Source organism: Pseudophryne corroboree, chromosome 6 (genome assembly GCF_028390025.1).
Source record: "Pseudophryne corroboree isolate aPseCor3 chromosome 6, aPseCor3.hap2, whole genome shotgun sequence".
NCBI classification, from domain to species: Eukaryota; Metazoa; Chordata; class Amphibia; order Anura; family Myobatrachidae; genus Pseudophryne; species Pseudophryne corroboree.
In genome coordinates this window covers 240,541,780-240,559,298 of record NC_086449.1, presented here as the reverse complement: position 1 = coordinate 240,559,298, position 17,519 = coordinate 240,541,780, and the positions used below count along the sequence as shown (strand labels likewise).

Sequence of the window (17,519 nt, the reverse complement as noted above, 5' to 3'; positions counted from 1 at the left end):
CAACAATATGTGAGAAAGCAGGCAAAGTATCGGTACGCTTTGTGTATGCTTTCGCTCCAAAATTACACACAAATTTAAACTGCTTTTTTCCTGCATGTCCTCTGGATTACAATCTGCACCTCTAAAACCAGACAGAAACAGACGTGATCTAACAACACAAACTGATTTCAACACAATGCAAGTTACATAACATGTGTCTCCACCCTTTGTTGTAGATCAAAGTCTGTTCATGGCCTGCAAGTCTGTGAGTGTGAGAAGATCCGGACAGAGTTCCGAATTGTTAAAGCTGATTAACTTTCAGGAAGAAAAAGCAATACCTTAAATATATATCTGTTCAGGCTGCTGCGACCGCTAAGCGTGTGTGTGTGTAAAACTCCTAACAGATGCGTACACGTTGCGTAAGCACGCCGTCACGCTGTAAGCACAGAGTAGCTACACGTGAGGCGGAATACATTTTATAACCCCTAGCAGGAAAGGAATACGACACCAATTGTATATAAAATGTTGGGATCCAACCCACCAACATATATTTACTCAAAAGGGGGTTACAACAATAATACAATCACATAAGAGGCTACAATCAATGGATACATACGTTTGTTCGCCTGCGCAACCCGGATTCCGGTCCTCAGTCAATCTGAATAGATGACCTTCAGAGAAAGAGACTGAGGCCAGCCAGGAGGCTTGGTTTTATACAATGGTCCAAAGCATGAAACAAAGGAAACTGTAATCTCTTCATCCATAGGTTAAAGAGCTGGTCATTTACAGTACATGAGGGGTCATAGGTTGGTTTGAATAGGTGGGCGATGCCTGGTCCAGGTGCACTTGCAGATGTCTTCCACTGGGTTCCCTACGAATATCAAGAGTACAGTACATTCAGTGTGATATTAATAATATATATTCCTGCGCATATCTATGCGCAGGAGCGTGCTACTTTCTGCAAACTGCCATCGGAATATTGTCCTTAAAATACTGTACAGCTGGATACCAAACACCACCTCCTAACCTAATTCTGTCCCCTCATATCCTGTAAAGTCGAATCCCTCTGTTGTTGTACCTTTTAAACAAATGAAACTCGCTGGTGTGGTGCATGTAGGCTATGTGTAAATTATGTGCTATGTGGATTAAATATGAGATATGTCTTTGTGGCTTTTCCATGCGAATACATATGCTACCGTAGTTACCCATACCACGTGCTAACACGCACGACCGTGTGAGCGATTATACGTAGCTTGCGAATATGCGCACGCACGGCAGCACAAGCACGCGCACGGAGGCCACTTGTGTGGAGTTTATATGTGATGTGTGTGAAAATAATATTTTCGACTTCGACACACCCTAAAATGAAAAACTACACACAAAGGTAATCATTCACTCTGTTCTATAGCGGATTTTATTTTTAATAAAGGCCCATACACATTAGACGATGTCGCTCTGTGAGCGACATCGTCTAATGTTTCCCCCTCCCGTGCCGGCCGGTGGCCGACTGTACACACTGAGCGATATGACCGCTCATATCGCTCAGTGACGTCACGCCTTCGGCAGCCCTGCATGCAGGTCGTGGACGACAGTCCAGATCCTGCATGCATGCCCTCCCAACAGCGACGATCGTTGCCGACCCACGGGGCCGCGCATCGGTCGTCGCTGGCGGCATACACACTTGACGATAAAATGAGCGACGTCGCTCAAGGAGGGGGAAAATGAGCGACATCGCTCATTTTATCGTCAAGTGTGTATGGACCTTTACACTATTAATATTTTCCGATGGCTAGCAAACAATATATAGATTACCTAGGAAGAGCAAACGCTGTATTTACATACGTGTGCACCTTTGATACATTTGAGCCAATTAATTAAAGTCATGAGGCGCAAATAACTTTCATATAAAACACGCTCCCTTTTCTTTCCCAGCTTACCTAATATTTGTTATAATTGTAAACTATAGCAGCAATACATGTATGTGCATACTAGACATCACAATAAAGCATTTTATATCCAGTATAAAACACTAGTTTTCTATCTATTCTTTAGTGTGCTAATAACACACACACCTACAGTAGTGCAACCTGCTCTGGAATGTCACAAGCTGTAGAATGTTCCAACCAAATAAATAAGCAGCTTAGCGTTGTATAGTCCCAGATAGCTATGTATAATAATTATTATTATTTTAGAAGAGAAAATGTGAAGCCGAGCCAGCCAGGAGTCGAACCTAGAATCTTCTGATCCGTAGTCAGACGCGTTATCCATTGCGCCACTGGCCCTTCATGTGGGGGTCCTATGAGATTAGGCTCAGTGGGAAATGCAGCGTAAGGACATGTTACCATCTCATACTCCAGGAACACATGGCGCATTCAGCAAGCCAGCCCTAGCTGCAGACTCTCACAGGTACAGCAGTCTCATATTATCTGATGTGATACTGCCAGGCTATGGAGTACCTATAGTATTACTGGGGATAGTAAAACATAGAACAGAACATTACTTCTAGGAGGCTATTTAAAACGACTGTGAAATCCCACGATGTGCCATTCCTGGCTGGCTGACCTATCATCACGTCTCACATGCACTTAGGACTGTTTAAAAAAAACAAAATACAGAACGAGCCAGCCAGGAGTCGAACCTAGAATCTTCTGATCCGTAGTCAGACGCGTTATCCATTGCGCCACTGGCCCGCACACGTCAGCCTGATCCTCTCTGCTCTCCTCTACACTGTTACATTATACAGCTCCCGCACTCCGGGTACAGTACAGGGTGATCTGCACACAGAGGCAGGGGTGTGGGGGGAGGCATCTGCTGCCGGGACTGTGCAATGCTCTGTCAGTCATCACTGTACATGCACAGTGATGATCTCTCGCCTAAAGGTTGCTTTATCCCTGTACGATGCTGAGGCTTATATTACTACTACGGTCAGTGAGGGGAAGTATGATGAATAAAAACATAAAAAAAACACACCGAGCCAGCCAGGAGTCGAACCTAGAATCTTCTGATCCGTAGTCAGACGCGTTATCCATTGCGCCACTGGCCCCGCATGAGCCTAGCAGCCGCTGCCCCCTCTCCTGTACTGCGCCCCCTCTCTCCCCCGTGCTGTAGTGACATGCCCGTGACCCTGTGCTGCTGCTACCATCATGTACCCTGCTTCCTGGGCAGCGCCTATACTACCCCTGCATGACACCATACATGTGTGGTTACTTGGAACACCAGCAGCACCCAGGCACAGGGGCGATAGGAGGAGGGCACAGCCGGATGTTACCAGTGCACAGTGATGTGGAAGTGACGTCGGGCGCGGGAGATTTGGAGCCGCTGCTGCTTGTTACCTGGGAGCGGGTCACCCTGAAGGAGCTGCGCCCTGTCTGTCGCCGGAGTCAGGGTGAGCGCCCTCGGAACAGCCAGTGTTAGCAGCCCGGGGGGAGGAGAGTGTAGGCATGTGTCGACTGATTGGCATCATGTGCTGGCCCGTCCCTAGTGCCAGTGTCACTGCCATCCTCCTCTCCGGCGGAGTCACCACTGTCCTGTGGTTCCTTATACACTGCACTGTGACTGTGATACTAGGACGCTTCATACTGGGTTACTGAGGCCCCTGTGACAGCTGTCATGCCGGGTTCCTGGGCGTGCTGCAGGGCATTTTTCGTGGGGCAATAATGGTGTAAAACCACGTGTACCCCTGCAAGGCAGACCCTCCCCCGTAGACAGGCCACACCTCTTCCATATAGATTTTGCCATGGGCCATACTTCCCATTGTATATAGATTTTGCCCCACTTAGATCCTGCCACGAGGCCCCCCCCCGTCCCCCTGTCCCCCCCACCGCTATAGATCTTGCCCCAGGCAATGCACCCCTATATATCTCCTGCCCCAGATTGTGCTTACCTGTATATATAGATGTGATGTGGTGTGGGTGGTAGTGTAGAATAATGGGTCACTTTATTTAATACATTGCAGTTTTAATATTCATAAACAATGTCTGAATATTGGTATTTATAGTCCTCCAATAAAATCACATTGGATCACCTAATTATGTTATTGTGATTGCTGAAGTTTCCCGTGTCTATTCACAGTATTGTATAAGACTCACCCATACTGCATCTAGAAACATTACACTAAGCCAGAGGTTCCCAAACGTGGTCCTCAAGGCACCCCAATGGTCCTGGTTTTAAATGTATCCATGCTTGGCCACAGGTGACTTAATTAGCACCGCAGTCAATTTGATTTAACCATCTGTGCTGAGCCATGGATATACCTAAAACCGGGACTGTTGGGGTGCCTTGAGGACCGCGTTTGGGAACCTCTGCACTAATCATAGTAGGCCCCACTTGGGCGCTAGGTGTACCCCCCTTCTACTTTCAGACTATTAAAGATTGTACCCCGGTCACCATAGCACCCCTGGTATAGAGACTGGTAAAAATAAATACAAACTCCTTTTTTGTATTGTGCACTTGAGTGAAGGCACCAGAAGTATGTGAGTACAGTACTGAAGGCGTGTACTGCGTTGCATCACACTCCATTGTTTTTTTCTTTTTTTTATCCTGTGCTCAAAAGTACATTAACATTAATTCCATCATGTCACCTCCCTTGGTATAACACCAATACTGGCCTATGTTTTAAGCAGGATCATTTTAATTTAACTTTTTTCAAGTCCTCTACTCATGTTTACTTTTATATTTAGGGTGTCGTGTTTAATACTATGGACCAGAAAATCTTGTCTTTAGCTGCTGAAAAGAGAACAGACGAACTTCAACAATACCTTAAGACTGTCCAAGATGCAGAGGTGAGAGCAGCTGCACAGCCTGTACTAGCAATGTTTTTCTCCTTGATCCTTGGGTGTAAATATTGCCATTAACCATATTTTTGTTATAGTAGTAAAATCCTATAAAATGATTGGCAGAAGCCTGATCATCTATTTAATAAAGCAGATTGCTGATAGAAATGACAACATGCTCTGTTTCCGCATGCCAATATTATGGCATAGTAGTCACTGCTGGGACCAGACCATGAGGTAGACATGCGTGGGAGAAGGAAAGAGAGACAGGGAGTGCAGGGGACAAAGGGGATAGAGAGAAATATTGAAACGCGGGAGGAGTAAAGGAGACTCTTGGGTGGGGATGGAAAAATATACGTTATAGAAACTATTAAAATACAGAAAACCAAGGCAAGTCTCTGGGCATGGCTGCCATAAGAAATTGTGGGGCCTGGGACTGACAAAATAGGCAGCACCCCCCTTCTCTCCCGAAAAAATAATAATAAATAAATATATATATATATTCACGCCTTGACAAAGGGATCTTAGGGTCCCGAAACGTTGGTTGATATGTGACCACTGTTTTTTACAATTTAATACACGGTTTTGATTTTGACGGAGTGCCGCTGCCTTCTTTTTGCTTTTCACTATATATATATATATATATATATATATATATATATATAAAAAGATATGGTTGTGCAATTTGTGCAATCAATGTCGTCTGTTCTTTTTTAGATATAGGTCCGTTTCCAGTAGATGTGAGTGTCAGCACCTCTTTTCACAGCCAATACCATAAGCTGCAATTCCCAAAACAAGTAAACTGAAAGAAAGTGAGGGCGCACTCAGTGAGATCAAGTATCACAATATATTTACTAAAAGTAACAAGCTCACATGCATCTCGGTTTAAAATCATAAGCTTAGGGAAGATTCACCAGTGCCTCTGGACAGCAGCTAGTGGCTCACTCCAAACAGCTTTCAGCAGCAGCAATTTTTCCTCAGCGTCTCAGCCCATGGACTTGATGTTCAACACCTGTGTGTTAGTCACGTCCTTCAAGGCCACGTCCAACGCGTTTCGTCGCTGTTGGACTTCGTCAGGGTGTTTCCAACAGTGACGAAACCCGTTGGGCGTGGCCTTGAAGGACGTGGCTAACACACAGGTGTTGAACATCAAATCCGTGAGCCGAGACGCTGAGGAAAAATTGCTGCTGCCGAAAGCTCTTTGGAGTGAGCCGCTAGCTGCTGTCCGGAGGCACTGGTGAATCTTCCCTAAGCTTGTGATTTTAAACTGAGATGTATGTGAGCTTGTTACTTTTAGTAAATATATTGTGATACTTGATCTCACTGAGTGCACCCTCACTTTCTTTCAGAGATATATATATATTAGAAAATTAAATAAAGATTAAGCTATATAAAAAAAAAAATCCTATACACATAAGGAACAACACCAGATTATGTCCCTTGCACAATTTTAAGTCCCCACAGTAATGCCCCTGACACCATATTACATCCACACAGTAATTATGCAGTACCTGCCCGTTGTCAGGGGTTTTGCTTGTTTTCAGGGGTTCTGCTCGTTGTCAGAGCCTCCTCTAGTATATTTAATAACTGTCTCCTCTAAAGCAGCGGCCATTTTGAGAGGGACATTTTCAATAGGGATGGGGTTGGATGGCAGCATAAGCACCCCGGGCCCTTCCCTCTCTGTTAGAGAGGCCGGCCCTGGGACAACTGTGCCTCAGTACCCCCCTGATGGCGGGCCTGCTCCTGGTCTAAAAGCTAGTGTGTAATATACAGGCCTATTGTGCTAATTTATACAGTGAATGCAAAGACATACATGAAGTTAAGTAATCCTGCCATTTCCATTAAACAGGTATACTCAGAACAGGCAGACACTGCGTGACTCCTAATGAATACAGTAATACTTTTACAGCCAGCTGCTATTGCTGTGCAGGAATGAGCATTTTTTTCTATAAGTATTTTTGGGGTATGCAGATGATATTTGTATTAAAAATGTTGGAGTTGTGTTGCTTCTTATGGAAAAGACTGTTTGTTACTCTCTAAAGTTGTTGCAACGCTTACATAACTCCCAGTTTTTAGTGTTCCTCATTCATTTCTTCAGTCACACAAATGTAACCAGCCACAAATCATAATAGGATTAAAGGGCCCTGCACACATGCCGATTTGTGTTAAAGATATGATCGATCTCGTTCATAAATGAACGAGAACTCGTTCATATCTTTCAGTGTGGAGGCTCCAGCGATGAGCGATGCGCGGCCCCGCGCTCGTTCATCGCTGGTCCCCCGTTGGCTGTGCATGCAGGCCAATATGGACGATCTCGTCCATATTTGCCTGCACTTCAATGGAGCCGCGTGACGGGGGGAGTGAAGAAACTTCACTCCCCCCGTCACTGCCCCCCCGCCGCCGGGCCGCCCGTCGGCCGTATCCGTCGTCGGGCAGCTCGGCGGCGGATTGGCCAATGTGTAGGGCCTATAAGCTACAAATGTATTGTTTGGTGTTTGATGGTCTGTCTGTTTCTTGTTTCAGCTGGTAAAGCTCATCAGTAAACATGCAGTAAATGGGAAGGAGCCTGGGGCACTATTGCGTGGTATTTTTAAAGGTAAATGTATTAGTATATTTTATTTTAATGACATTACATACACAAAGGGATAAATTTACTAAAGCTTATAAAACAGAGAATTGGTGATGTGAGAACCAATCGGATGCTGTCTATCATTTCTCTATTGCCCTTTAGAAAATGATAGACAGCATGATTGGTTGCTGTAAGCGACATCACCAATTCTCTGTTTTAGAAGTTTTAGTAAATTTATCCCAAAGTCTTCAAATAGAATGTAATTCAGGAATTATGAAATGTCATTTGCTCATACTCATAAATGACTTTTCCTGCCACTATTTTCATGTTGCTATTACATTGGGACCTTCACACAGCTTTAATTTAGTTCTTTTGTGCAGGGTCTCCATGTGCTGAGGATGTAGCCATTCGCCGGAGGGTTGTTGCCTATAAACACTGCATAGAACTTGTGGAATCTGGAGATTTGCAGAGAGAAGTGGCTGCTGAAATAGTGGGGCTGTTAATGCTGGAGGTAATGCCGGCACGCACCTTTACATGTTCTGTGTTTTACAGATCTCACAATAATGAAATTCACTACTTGATAAAAAAAAGCTATTTATTTTTTAGTTTAAGTTAAATTGCTTTTATGTTCTTCTCCACCATCTGGGGACATTGCTCACCATGGGGGTTAGGTAAGGGCATCAAAACAACATTTTCCCTTATTTATCAATAAGTGATCAATTTCACTGTGAGTGATAAATTTCACCAGCCAATCAGCTCCTAACTTCCATGTCCCAGGTTGGGTTTGAAAAATGACAGTTAGGAGCAGATTGGCTGGTGTAATTTATCACTCACAGTGAAATGTATCACTCCTTGATAAATAAGGGCAACAGTCTGTAACATGGCACTTAGGAGCTGATTGGCAGGTGCAATTTATCACTCACAGTGAAATTTAGCACTCATCTCCTATATAATAGCCCAGAGTGACTGTGTGTATAACTCTGGGCGGGGCTAGGAGCTCTCATTGGGTTAAAAGCAGGTCTATCACACCCAGTCCGCAGATGATTGGGCGAGAAACGCCCTCCCACACAGGTTACATCCAATGGGAGGCTCTGCCCGTTGGCTGCTGTTTGTTCCCAGAGCAGGATTAACAATGGGGCTGATGGAGCTGCAGCTCCAGGTCCACACCTCAAAATAGGCCCACTGCATCTGCAGCAACACCCTCCAACAATTTACACATAAAAATCGGTTCAAATTCGAAAAAGGGGGCATGGCCACGGGTAAAGTGGCTTGGTCACGCCCATTTTCCTATACTTTCAATGGAAGTTTGGAGAGCCAAAAATCGGTACAGACCAAAAAAAAAAAGGTACTGTACCTGCCAAAAAGGTACAGTTGGAGGGTATGCCACTGCATCTGCAGCAAGTCTCTGCACTGTAGCTAAGGGGGAGAAAAATCCTTTCTCTTACGTCCTAGAGGATGCTGTGGTCCACATTAGTATCATGGGATATAGACGGGTCCACCAGGAGCCACTGGCACTTTAAGAGTTTTAGAGTGTGTGCTGGCTCCTCCCTCTATGCCCCTCCTACCAGACTCCGTTTAGAAAATGTGCCCGGAGGAGCCGGTCACAGCTAGGGGAGCTCTCCTGAGCTTTCCTGGAAATTTTTAAATAGAGTTTGTTTTTTTACAGGAGGCTGTTGGCAACAGCCAGCCTGCAGCGTGGGACTAAGGGGGGAGCAGTGTCCGCCCTGCGGGGTCTGAGCCACTGATTCCGCTGACTGGACACTGACCTCCAGAGGGGTCTGATCGGTCTCCGCCACAGGGGAACTGCTCGCACCAGCAGCATGCCGCCGACCCCTTACAGAGCTGTAGTGAGTGGTGAGTTAGTCACTGACTCCCCTAGCAAGCGGGGGGCTGGTGTGAAGATGGCGGCAACGGGGAAGGAGCGCGGTATTAACCGCGTTCCTGGACGGTACCAGAGGCACAAAGTGCGCCGCTGTGAGGGGCACCCTGGGCCAGCGCTTACCCCCAACACTGGTCAGCAAGCCTGTTGGGGTCCAGGGATCTCAGCCAGCAACTTTCCTCAGGCCAGTATAATCACCTGAAGAGCGGGAAGACAGCGCCATTAAGGGGGCGGAGCTTCTCCTCAGAGCGGACCCAGCAGCTCTCCTGCGCCATTTTCCTGCATGCAAGCTGAAAGGAAGATACAGGTCCCTCCACAGCAACTCCAGCTTACTGTATACGGTACCAAGGGGTTGTAGAAGGGAGAGGAGGCTGTTATTTGACTGTGTGTCCTATTAAGGAGCACAAGTCAGCGCTGTTAAGGGGTTTCTCCTTGCAAAAAAGCACTGTGGGTTGGCTCCAATCTCTGTCTCTCTCTTGCCATTCTTGGGGGGGAAACTCTGTCTGCCCCCACCTGTGTGTGGAGTGTTTGGTGGTCTCCATTTAGCTATGTCCAGGGACACTGGGGTAAATTTACTAAGAATCGTATTTTCCCGTTTGAGGTCAAAGTTCAATCACGAATGACATCGAAAGTGTAAATATGCAACTTTTTGAATTGATTACGACTAATTTACTAAGCTGCCGTATTCTGCATTTTCGGTTTTTCCGATGTCGATGTCATTCGTTTTTTTAGGCAGTGTTTTACGTGAGTGACTTGTAAAACACTGCCGACTTTAATACAATGAATCTCGGCCGGATCTGTGAGATCCGTGCTGGGCTTCATTGTGCACCTTGTAAAAAAAATTAAAAATGTTTAAACTTAAAAAAAAAAATGCGTGGGGTCCCCCCTCCTAAGCCAAACCAGCCTCGGGCTCTTTGAGCCGGTCCTGGTTGCAAAAATATGGGTAAAAAATTGACAGGGGTTCCCCCATATTTAAACAACCAGCACCGGGCTCTGCGCCTGGTCCTGGTTCCAAAAATACGGGGGACAAAAAGCGTAGGGGTCCCCCGTATTTTTGAAACCAGCACCGGGCTCCACTAGCTGGACAGATAATGCCACAGCCGGGGGTCACTTTTATACAGTGCCTTGCGGCCGTGGCATCAAATATCCAACTAGTCACCCCTGGCCGGGGTACCCTGGGGGAGTGGGGACCCCTTCAATCAAGGGGTCCCCCCCCCCCAGCCACCCAAGGGCCAGGGGTGAAGCCCGAGGCTGTCCCCCCCATCCAATGGGCTGCGGATGGGGGGCTGATAGCCTTTGTTGAAAGTAATGAATATTGTTTTTAGTAGCAGTACTACAAGTCCCAGCAAGCCCCCCCCGCAAGCTGTTACTTGGAGAACCACAAGTACCAGCATGCGGCGGAAAACCGGGCCCGCTAGTACCTGTAGTACTACTACTAAAAAAATACCCCAATAAAGACATTACACACACACCTTGAAAGTATAACTTTAAAGCATACATACACACCACCATATACACATACTTACCTTATGTTCACACGAGGGTCGGTCCTCTTCTCCATGTAGAATCCAAGGTGTACCTGTTGAAAAAATCCTACTCACCAAATCCAGTGTAGAGGGCTCCTCGGATAATCCATTTGTAATCCACGTACTTGTAAAAATAAAAAAACGGGACACCCGACCACGAACTGAAAGGGGTCCCATGTTTTCACATGGGACCCCTTTCCCCGAATGCCAGAAACCCCCTCTGACTGATGTCTAAGTGGGTTTCTTCAGCCAATCAGGGAGCGCCACGTTGTGGCACCCTCCTGATCGGCTGTGTGCTCCTGTACTGTCTGACAGGCGGCACACGGCAGTGTTACAATGTAGCGCCTATGCGCTCCATTGTAACCAATGGTGGGAACTTTGTGGTCAGCGGTGAGGTCACTTTCGGTCAACCGCTGACCACAAAGTTCCCACCATTGGTTACAATGGAGCGCATAGGCGCTACATTGTAACACTGCCGTGTGCCGCCTGTCAGACAGTACAGGAGCACACAGCCGATCAGGAGGGTGCCACAACGTGGCACTCCCTGATTGGCTGAAGAAACCCACTTAGACATCAGTCAGAGGGGGTTTCTGGCATTCGGGGAAAGGGGGCCCATGTGAAAACATGGGGCCCCTTTCAGTTCGTGGTCGGGTGTCCCGTTTTTTTATTTTTACAAGTACGTGGATTACAAATGGATTACCCGAGGAGCCCTCTACACTGGATTTGGTGAGTAGGATTTTTTCAACAGGTACACCTTGGATTCTACATGGAGAAGAGGACCGACCCTCGTGTGAACATAAGGTAAGTATGTGTATATGGTGGTGTGTATGTATGCATTAAAGTTATACTTTCCAGGTGTGTGTGTAATGTCTTTATTGGGGTATTTTTTTAGTAGTAGTACTACAGATACCAGCGGGCCCGGTTTTCCGCCGCATGCTGGTACTTGTGGTTCTCCAAGTACCAGCTTGCGGGGAGGCTTGCTGGGATTTGTAGTACTGCTACTAAAAGCAATATTCATTACTTTCAACAAAGGCTATCAGCCCCCCATCCGCAGCCCATTGGATGGGGGGGACAGCCTCGGGCTTCACCCCTGGCCCTTGGGTGGCTGGGGGGGGGGGGGGGGGGGGGGGGGGCTTGATTGAAGGGGTCCCCACTCCCCCAGGGGTGACTAGTTGGATATTTGATGCCACGGCCGCAAGGCACTGTATAAAAGTGACCCCCGGCTGTGGCATTATCTGTCCAGCTAGTGGAGCCCGTGCTGGTTTCAAAAATACGGGGGACCCCTACGCTTTTTGTCCCCCGTATTTTTGGAACCAGGACCAGGCGCAGAGCCCGGTGCTGGTTGTTTAAATATGGGGGAACCCCTGTCAATTTTTCCCCCATATTTCTCTGACGTCCTAGTGGATGCTGGGGACTCCGTCAGGACCATGGGGAATAGCGGCTCCGCAGGAGACAGGGCACAAAATTTAAAAGTTTGACCACTAGGTGGTGTGTACTGGCTCCTCCCCCTATGACCCTCCTCCAAGCCTCAGTTAGGTTTTTGTGCCCGTCCGAGCAGGGTGCAATCTAGGTGGCTCTCATAAAGAGCTGCTTAGAGTAAAAGTTTTGATAGTTTTATTATTTTCAGTGAGTCCTGCTGGCAACAGGCTCACTGCAACGAGGGACCTAGGGGAGAAGAAGTGAACTCACCTGCGTGCAGGATGGATTTGCTTCTTAGGCTACTGGACACTAGCTCCAGAGGGACGATCACAGGTACAGCCTGGATGGGTCACCGGAGCCGCGCCGCCGACCCCCTTGCAGATGCCGAAGTAAGAAGAGGTCCAGAAACGGCGGCTGAAGGCTTTTCAGTCTTCATGAGGTAGCGCACAGCACTGCAGCTGTGCGCCATTGCGCTCAGGCACACTTCACACCGGCGGTCACTGAGGGTGCAGGGCGCTGGGGGGGGGGCGCCCTGGGCAGCAATGTTAATACCTTTCTGGCTAAAAAGAATACATCACATATAGTCCATGAGGCTATATGGATGTATTTCACCCCTGCCAGGTCTCAGAAAAACCGGGAGAAGAGCCCGCCGGAATAGGGGGCGGGGCCTATCTCCTCAGCACACAGCGCCATTTTCCTACACAGCTCCGCTGGTAGGAAGGCTCCCAGGCTCTCCCCTGCACTGCACTACAGAAACAGGGTAAAAAACAGAGAGGGGGGGCATTTTTTGGCGATATTATATATATTTAAGCAGCTATAAGGAAACAACACTTATATAAGGTTGTTCCTATATAATTATAGCGCTTTGGTGTGTGCTGGCAAACTCTCCCTCTGTCTCCCCAAAGGGCTAGTGGGGTCCTGTCTTCTATCAGAGCATTCCCTGTGTGTCTGCTGTGTGTCGGTACGTGTGTGTCGACATGTATGAGGACGATGTTGGTGTGGAGGCGGAGCAATTGCCGGTAATGGTGATATCACCCCCTAGGGAGTCGACACCGGAATGGATGGCTTTGTTTATGGAATTACGTGATAATGTCAGCACGCTGCAAAAGTCGGTTGACGACATGAGACGACCGGCAAACCAGTTAGTACCTGTACAGGCGTCTCAAACACCGTCAGGGGCTGTAAAACGCCCTTTGCCTCAGTCGGTCGACACAGACCCAGACACGGACACCGAATCTAGTGTCGACGGTGAAGAAACGAACGTATTTTCCAGTAGGGCCACACGTTATATGATCACGGCAATGAAGGAGGCTTTGCATATCTCTGATACTGCAAGTACCACAAAAAGGGGTATTATGTGGGGTCTGAAAAAACTACCTGTAGTTTTTCCTGAATCAGAGGAATTGAATGACGTGTGTGATGAAGCGTGGGTTACCCCTGATAAAAAACTGCTAATTTCAAAGAAGTTATTGGCGTTATACCCTTTCCCGCCAGAGGTTAGGGCGCGCTGGGAAACACCCCCTAGGGTGGACAAGGCGCTCACACGTTTATCCAAACAAGTGGCGTTACCGTCTCCTGATACGGCCGCCCTCAAGGATCCAGCTGATAGGAGGCTGGAAAATACTCTAAAAAGTATATACACACATACTGGTGTTATACTGCGACCAGCAATCGCCTCAGCCTGGATGTGCAGTGCTGGGGTGGCTTGGTCGGATTCCCTGACTGAAAATATTGATACCCTGGATAGGGACAGTATTTTATTGACTATAGAGCAATTAAAGGATGCATTCCTTTATATGCGAGATGCACAGAGGGATATCTGCACTCTGGCATCAAGAGTAAGTGCGATGTCCATATCTGCCAGAAGAAGTCTATGGACACGACAGTGGTCAGGCGATGCGGATTCCAAATGGCATATGGAAGTATTGCCGTATAAAGGGGAGGAATTATTTGGGGTCGGTCTATCGGATTTGGTAGCCACGGCAACAGCCGGGAAGTCCACCTTTTTACCTCAAGTCCCCTCCCAGCAGAAAAAGACGCAGTCTTTTCAGCCGCAGTCCTTTCGTTCCTATAAGAACAAGCGAGCAAAAGGACATTCATATTTGCCCCGAGGCAAAGGAAAGGGTAAGAGACTGCAGCAAGCAGCCCCTTCCCAGGAGCAGAAGTCCTCCCCGGCTTCTGCAAAGGCCTCAGCATGACGCTGGGACCTTACAAGCGGACTCAGGGGCGGTGGGGGGTCGCCTCAAGAATTTCAGCGCACAGTGGGCTCACTCGCAGGTGGACCCCTGGATCCTGCAGGTAGTATCTCAGGGTTACAGGTTGGAATTCGAGAAGTCTCCCCCTCGCCGGTTCCTAAAATCTGCTTTGCCAACGTCTCCCTCAGACAGGGCGACGGTATTGGAAGCCATTCACAAGCTGTATTCTCAGCAGGTGATAATCAAGGTACCCCTTCTACAACAGGGAAAGGGGTATTACTCCACGCTATTTGTGGTACCGAAGCCGGACGGCTCGGTAAGACCTATTCTAAATCTGAAATCTCTGAACCTGTACATACAAAAATTCAAGTTCAAGATGGAGTCACTCAGAGCAGTGATAGCGAATCTGGAAGAAGGGGATTTTATGGTGTCCTTGGACATCAAGGATGCTTACCTTCATGTCCCAATTTGCCCTTCACACCAAGGGTACCTCAGGTTCGTGGTACAAAACTGTCATTATCAGTTTCAGACGCTGCCGTTTGGATTGTCCACGGCACCCAGGGTCTTTACCAAGGTAATGGCCGAAATGATGATCCTTCTTCGAAGAGAAGGCGTATTAATTATCCCTTACTTGGACGATCTCCTGATAAGGGCAAGATCCAGAGAACAGCTGGAGGTCGGAGTAGCACTAACTCAAGTAGTGCTCCAACAGCACGGGTGGATTCTGAATTTTCCAAAATCCCAACTGATCCCGACGACACGTCTGCTGTTCCTAGGGATGATTCTGGACACTGTTCAGAAAAAGGTATTTCTTCCGGAGGAGAAAGCCAGGGAGTTATCCGAACTCGTCAGGAACCTCCTAAAACCAGGGACAGTGTCTGTGCATCAATGCACAAGAGTCCTGGGAAAAATGGTGGCTTCTTACGAAGCGATTCCATTCGGCAGATTCCATGCACGAATTTTTCAGTGGGATCTGCTAGACCAGCCATTTTCAACTGGTGTGCCGCGGCACACGAGTGTGCCGTGACCAGTTGCTAGGTGTGCCGCCGCCCACCCCTGCCGCACAGACCCGCTCGCTGCCGCCAGCAAGACCTGTCACTGGCACCAAGCAGATTGCTGCGCACCGCCCGCCTGCCTGCCTCACAGACCTGCAGCAAAGCCCTGTTCATATCCATTTCGCAGCGTCAGCCGGACCGTGACCTATGACTCACCATAGGTCACGGTCCGGCCGTCGCTGCGGCTGCCCACTCACACTCTGCTCTGCTTGCTGCTCCATGGTGAGGTCCAGGTGCACCTCACTGCTATTTTTTATATAAAGCACGTTTGGAACTACTAAGGGGGGAGGAAGGAGTGTGGAATAACTAAGGGGGAGCATGTGTGAGGAATTACTAAGGGGGAAGCTGGTAAGGGGGAAGCATGTGTGAGGAATTACTAAGGGGGGAAGCTGGTAAGGGGGAGCTGGTGTGAGGAATTACTAAGGGGGGAAGCTGGTAAGGGGGAAGCTGGTGTGAGAAATTACTAAGGGGGAAGCTGGTAAGGGGGGAGCTGGTGTGAGGAATTACTAAGGGGGTGGCTGGTAAGGGGGGAGCTGGTGTGAGGAATTACTAAGGGGGTGGCTGGTAAGGGGGAAGCTGGTGTGAGGAATTACTAAGGGGGGAGCTGGTAAGGGGGGAGCTGGTGTGAGGAATTACTAAGGGGGGAACTGGTAAGGGGGGAGCTGGTGTGAGGAATTACTAAGGGGGTGGCTGGTAAGGGGGTCGCTGGTGTGAGGAATTACTAAGGGGGTAGCTGGTAAGGGGGGAGCCGGTGAGAGGAATTACTAAGGGGGTGGCTGGTTTGGGAGGAGCTGGTGTGAGGAATTACTAAGGGGGGAGCTGGTAAGGGGGGAGCTGGTGTGAGGAATTACTAAGGGGGGAAGCTGATAAGGGGGGAGCTGGTGTGAGGAATTACTAAGGGGGTGACTGGTAAGGGGGTAGCTGGTGTGAGGAATTACTAAGGGGGTGGCTTGTAAGGGGGGAGCTGGTGTGAGGAATTACTAAGGGGGGAGCTGGTAAGGGGGGAGCTGGTGTGAGGAATTACTAAGGGGGTGGCTGGTAAGGGGGGAGCTGGTGTGAGGAATTACTAAGGGGGAGCTGGTAAGGGAGGAGCTGGTGTGAGGAATTACTAAGGGGGGAGCTGGTGTGAGGAATTACTAAGGGGGGAGCTGGTAAGGGGGGAGCTGGTGTGACGAATTACTAAGGGGGAGCTGGTAAGGGGGGAGCTGGTGTGAGGAATTACTAAGGGGGTGGCTGGTAAGGGGGTAGCTGGTGTGAGGAATTACTAAGGGGGTGGCTGGTAAGGGGGTAGCTGGTGTGAGGAATTGGTTAGGGGGTAGCTGGTGTGAGGAATTACTAAGGGGGGAGCTGGTGTGTGGAATTACTAAGGGGGGAGGAAGGTGTTTGGAAATATGAGGGGCAGGTGTGTGGAATAACTAAGGGGGGGCATGTGTGTGGAATTACTAAGGGGGGGAGCTGGTAAGGGAGAAGCTGGAGTGTGGAATTACTAAGTGGGGCATGTGTGTGGAATTATTAAGTGGGGGTGCTGGTGTCTGGAAATATGAGGGCATGTGTGTGGCATTACTTGGGGGGGTGGCGGTGTGTGGCATTACTGGGGGGCAGGTGTGTTGCATTAAAATGGGGGGGGGGGCAGGTGTGTGGAAATATAATGAGTGGCATGTGTGTGGCATTACTATGGGGTGCATGTGTGTGGAATTACAATGGGGACATGTGTGTATAATTACACTGGGGGTATGCTTGTCAGCCATCCGTCCTCGGACAAGAGACATCATGAGACATCACCAAGCACAGGTTTCCCATTGATATTCTTATGTAAGTAAAACCTATTTATTTCTACTAATTTTAAGAGAAATAATAACAAATATCAACATATATTAAATATATGTCGATATTTATTATTATATGTATTATATTTGATTAATGGTGGTGTGCCTTGGCAATTTTAAAATCTTGTTTAGTGTGCCATGAGTTTAAAAAGGTTGAAAATCACTGTGCTAGACAAATGGTCCGGATCGCATCTGCAGATGCATCAGCGGATAAAATTGTCGACAAGGACAAGGGTCTCTCTGCTATGGTGGTTGCAGAGTGCTCATCTGTTAGAGGGCCGCAGATTCGGCATACAGAA

General features: G+C 48.1%; 1 protein-coding gene and 3 non-coding genes across 6 annotated transcripts in view; 1 reads left to right on the top strand and 3 right to left on the bottom strand.

Annotated features, from left to right (window-relative positions):
* Positions 1–2,188: 2,188 nt before the first annotated feature.
* Positions 2,189–2,261, bottom strand: TRNAR-ACG (transfer RNA arginine (anticodon ACG)). The gene has a single exon. It is a non-coding gene; the product is annotated as a tRNA-Arg (tRNA).
* A 102-nt stretch (positions 2,262–2,363) lies between these two features.
* The window catches only part of FANCI (FA complementation group I), a 297,155-nt gene continuing 281,999 nt past the window's right edge, over positions 2,364–17,519 (top strand). For 2 of the 3 annotated variants that reach the window (XM_063925788.1, XM_063925786.1), the window contains exons 1-4: positions 3,044–3,364; positions 4,659–4,760; positions 7,275–7,347; positions 7,701–7,831. In XM_063925788.1, the coding sequence (XP_063781858.1) occupies positions 4,677–4,760; positions 7,275–7,347; positions 7,701–7,831 (288 nt within the window). In that variant the 5' untranslated portion in view covers positions 3,044–3,364; positions 4,659–4,676. Of the gene's footprint in view, positions 2,386–3,043; positions 3,365–4,658; positions 4,761–7,274; positions 7,348–7,700; positions 7,832–17,519 lie in introns of those variants that run through there. The other variant, XM_063925787.1, reaches the window with a different exon arrangement.
* TRNAR-ACG (transfer RNA arginine (anticodon ACG)) lies at positions 2,597–2,669 on the bottom strand. The gene has a single exon. It is a non-coding gene; the product is annotated as a tRNA-Arg (tRNA).
* TRNAR-ACG (transfer RNA arginine (anticodon ACG)) lies at positions 2,950–3,022 on the bottom strand. Its single transcript has one exon. It is a non-coding gene; the product is annotated as a tRNA-Arg (tRNA).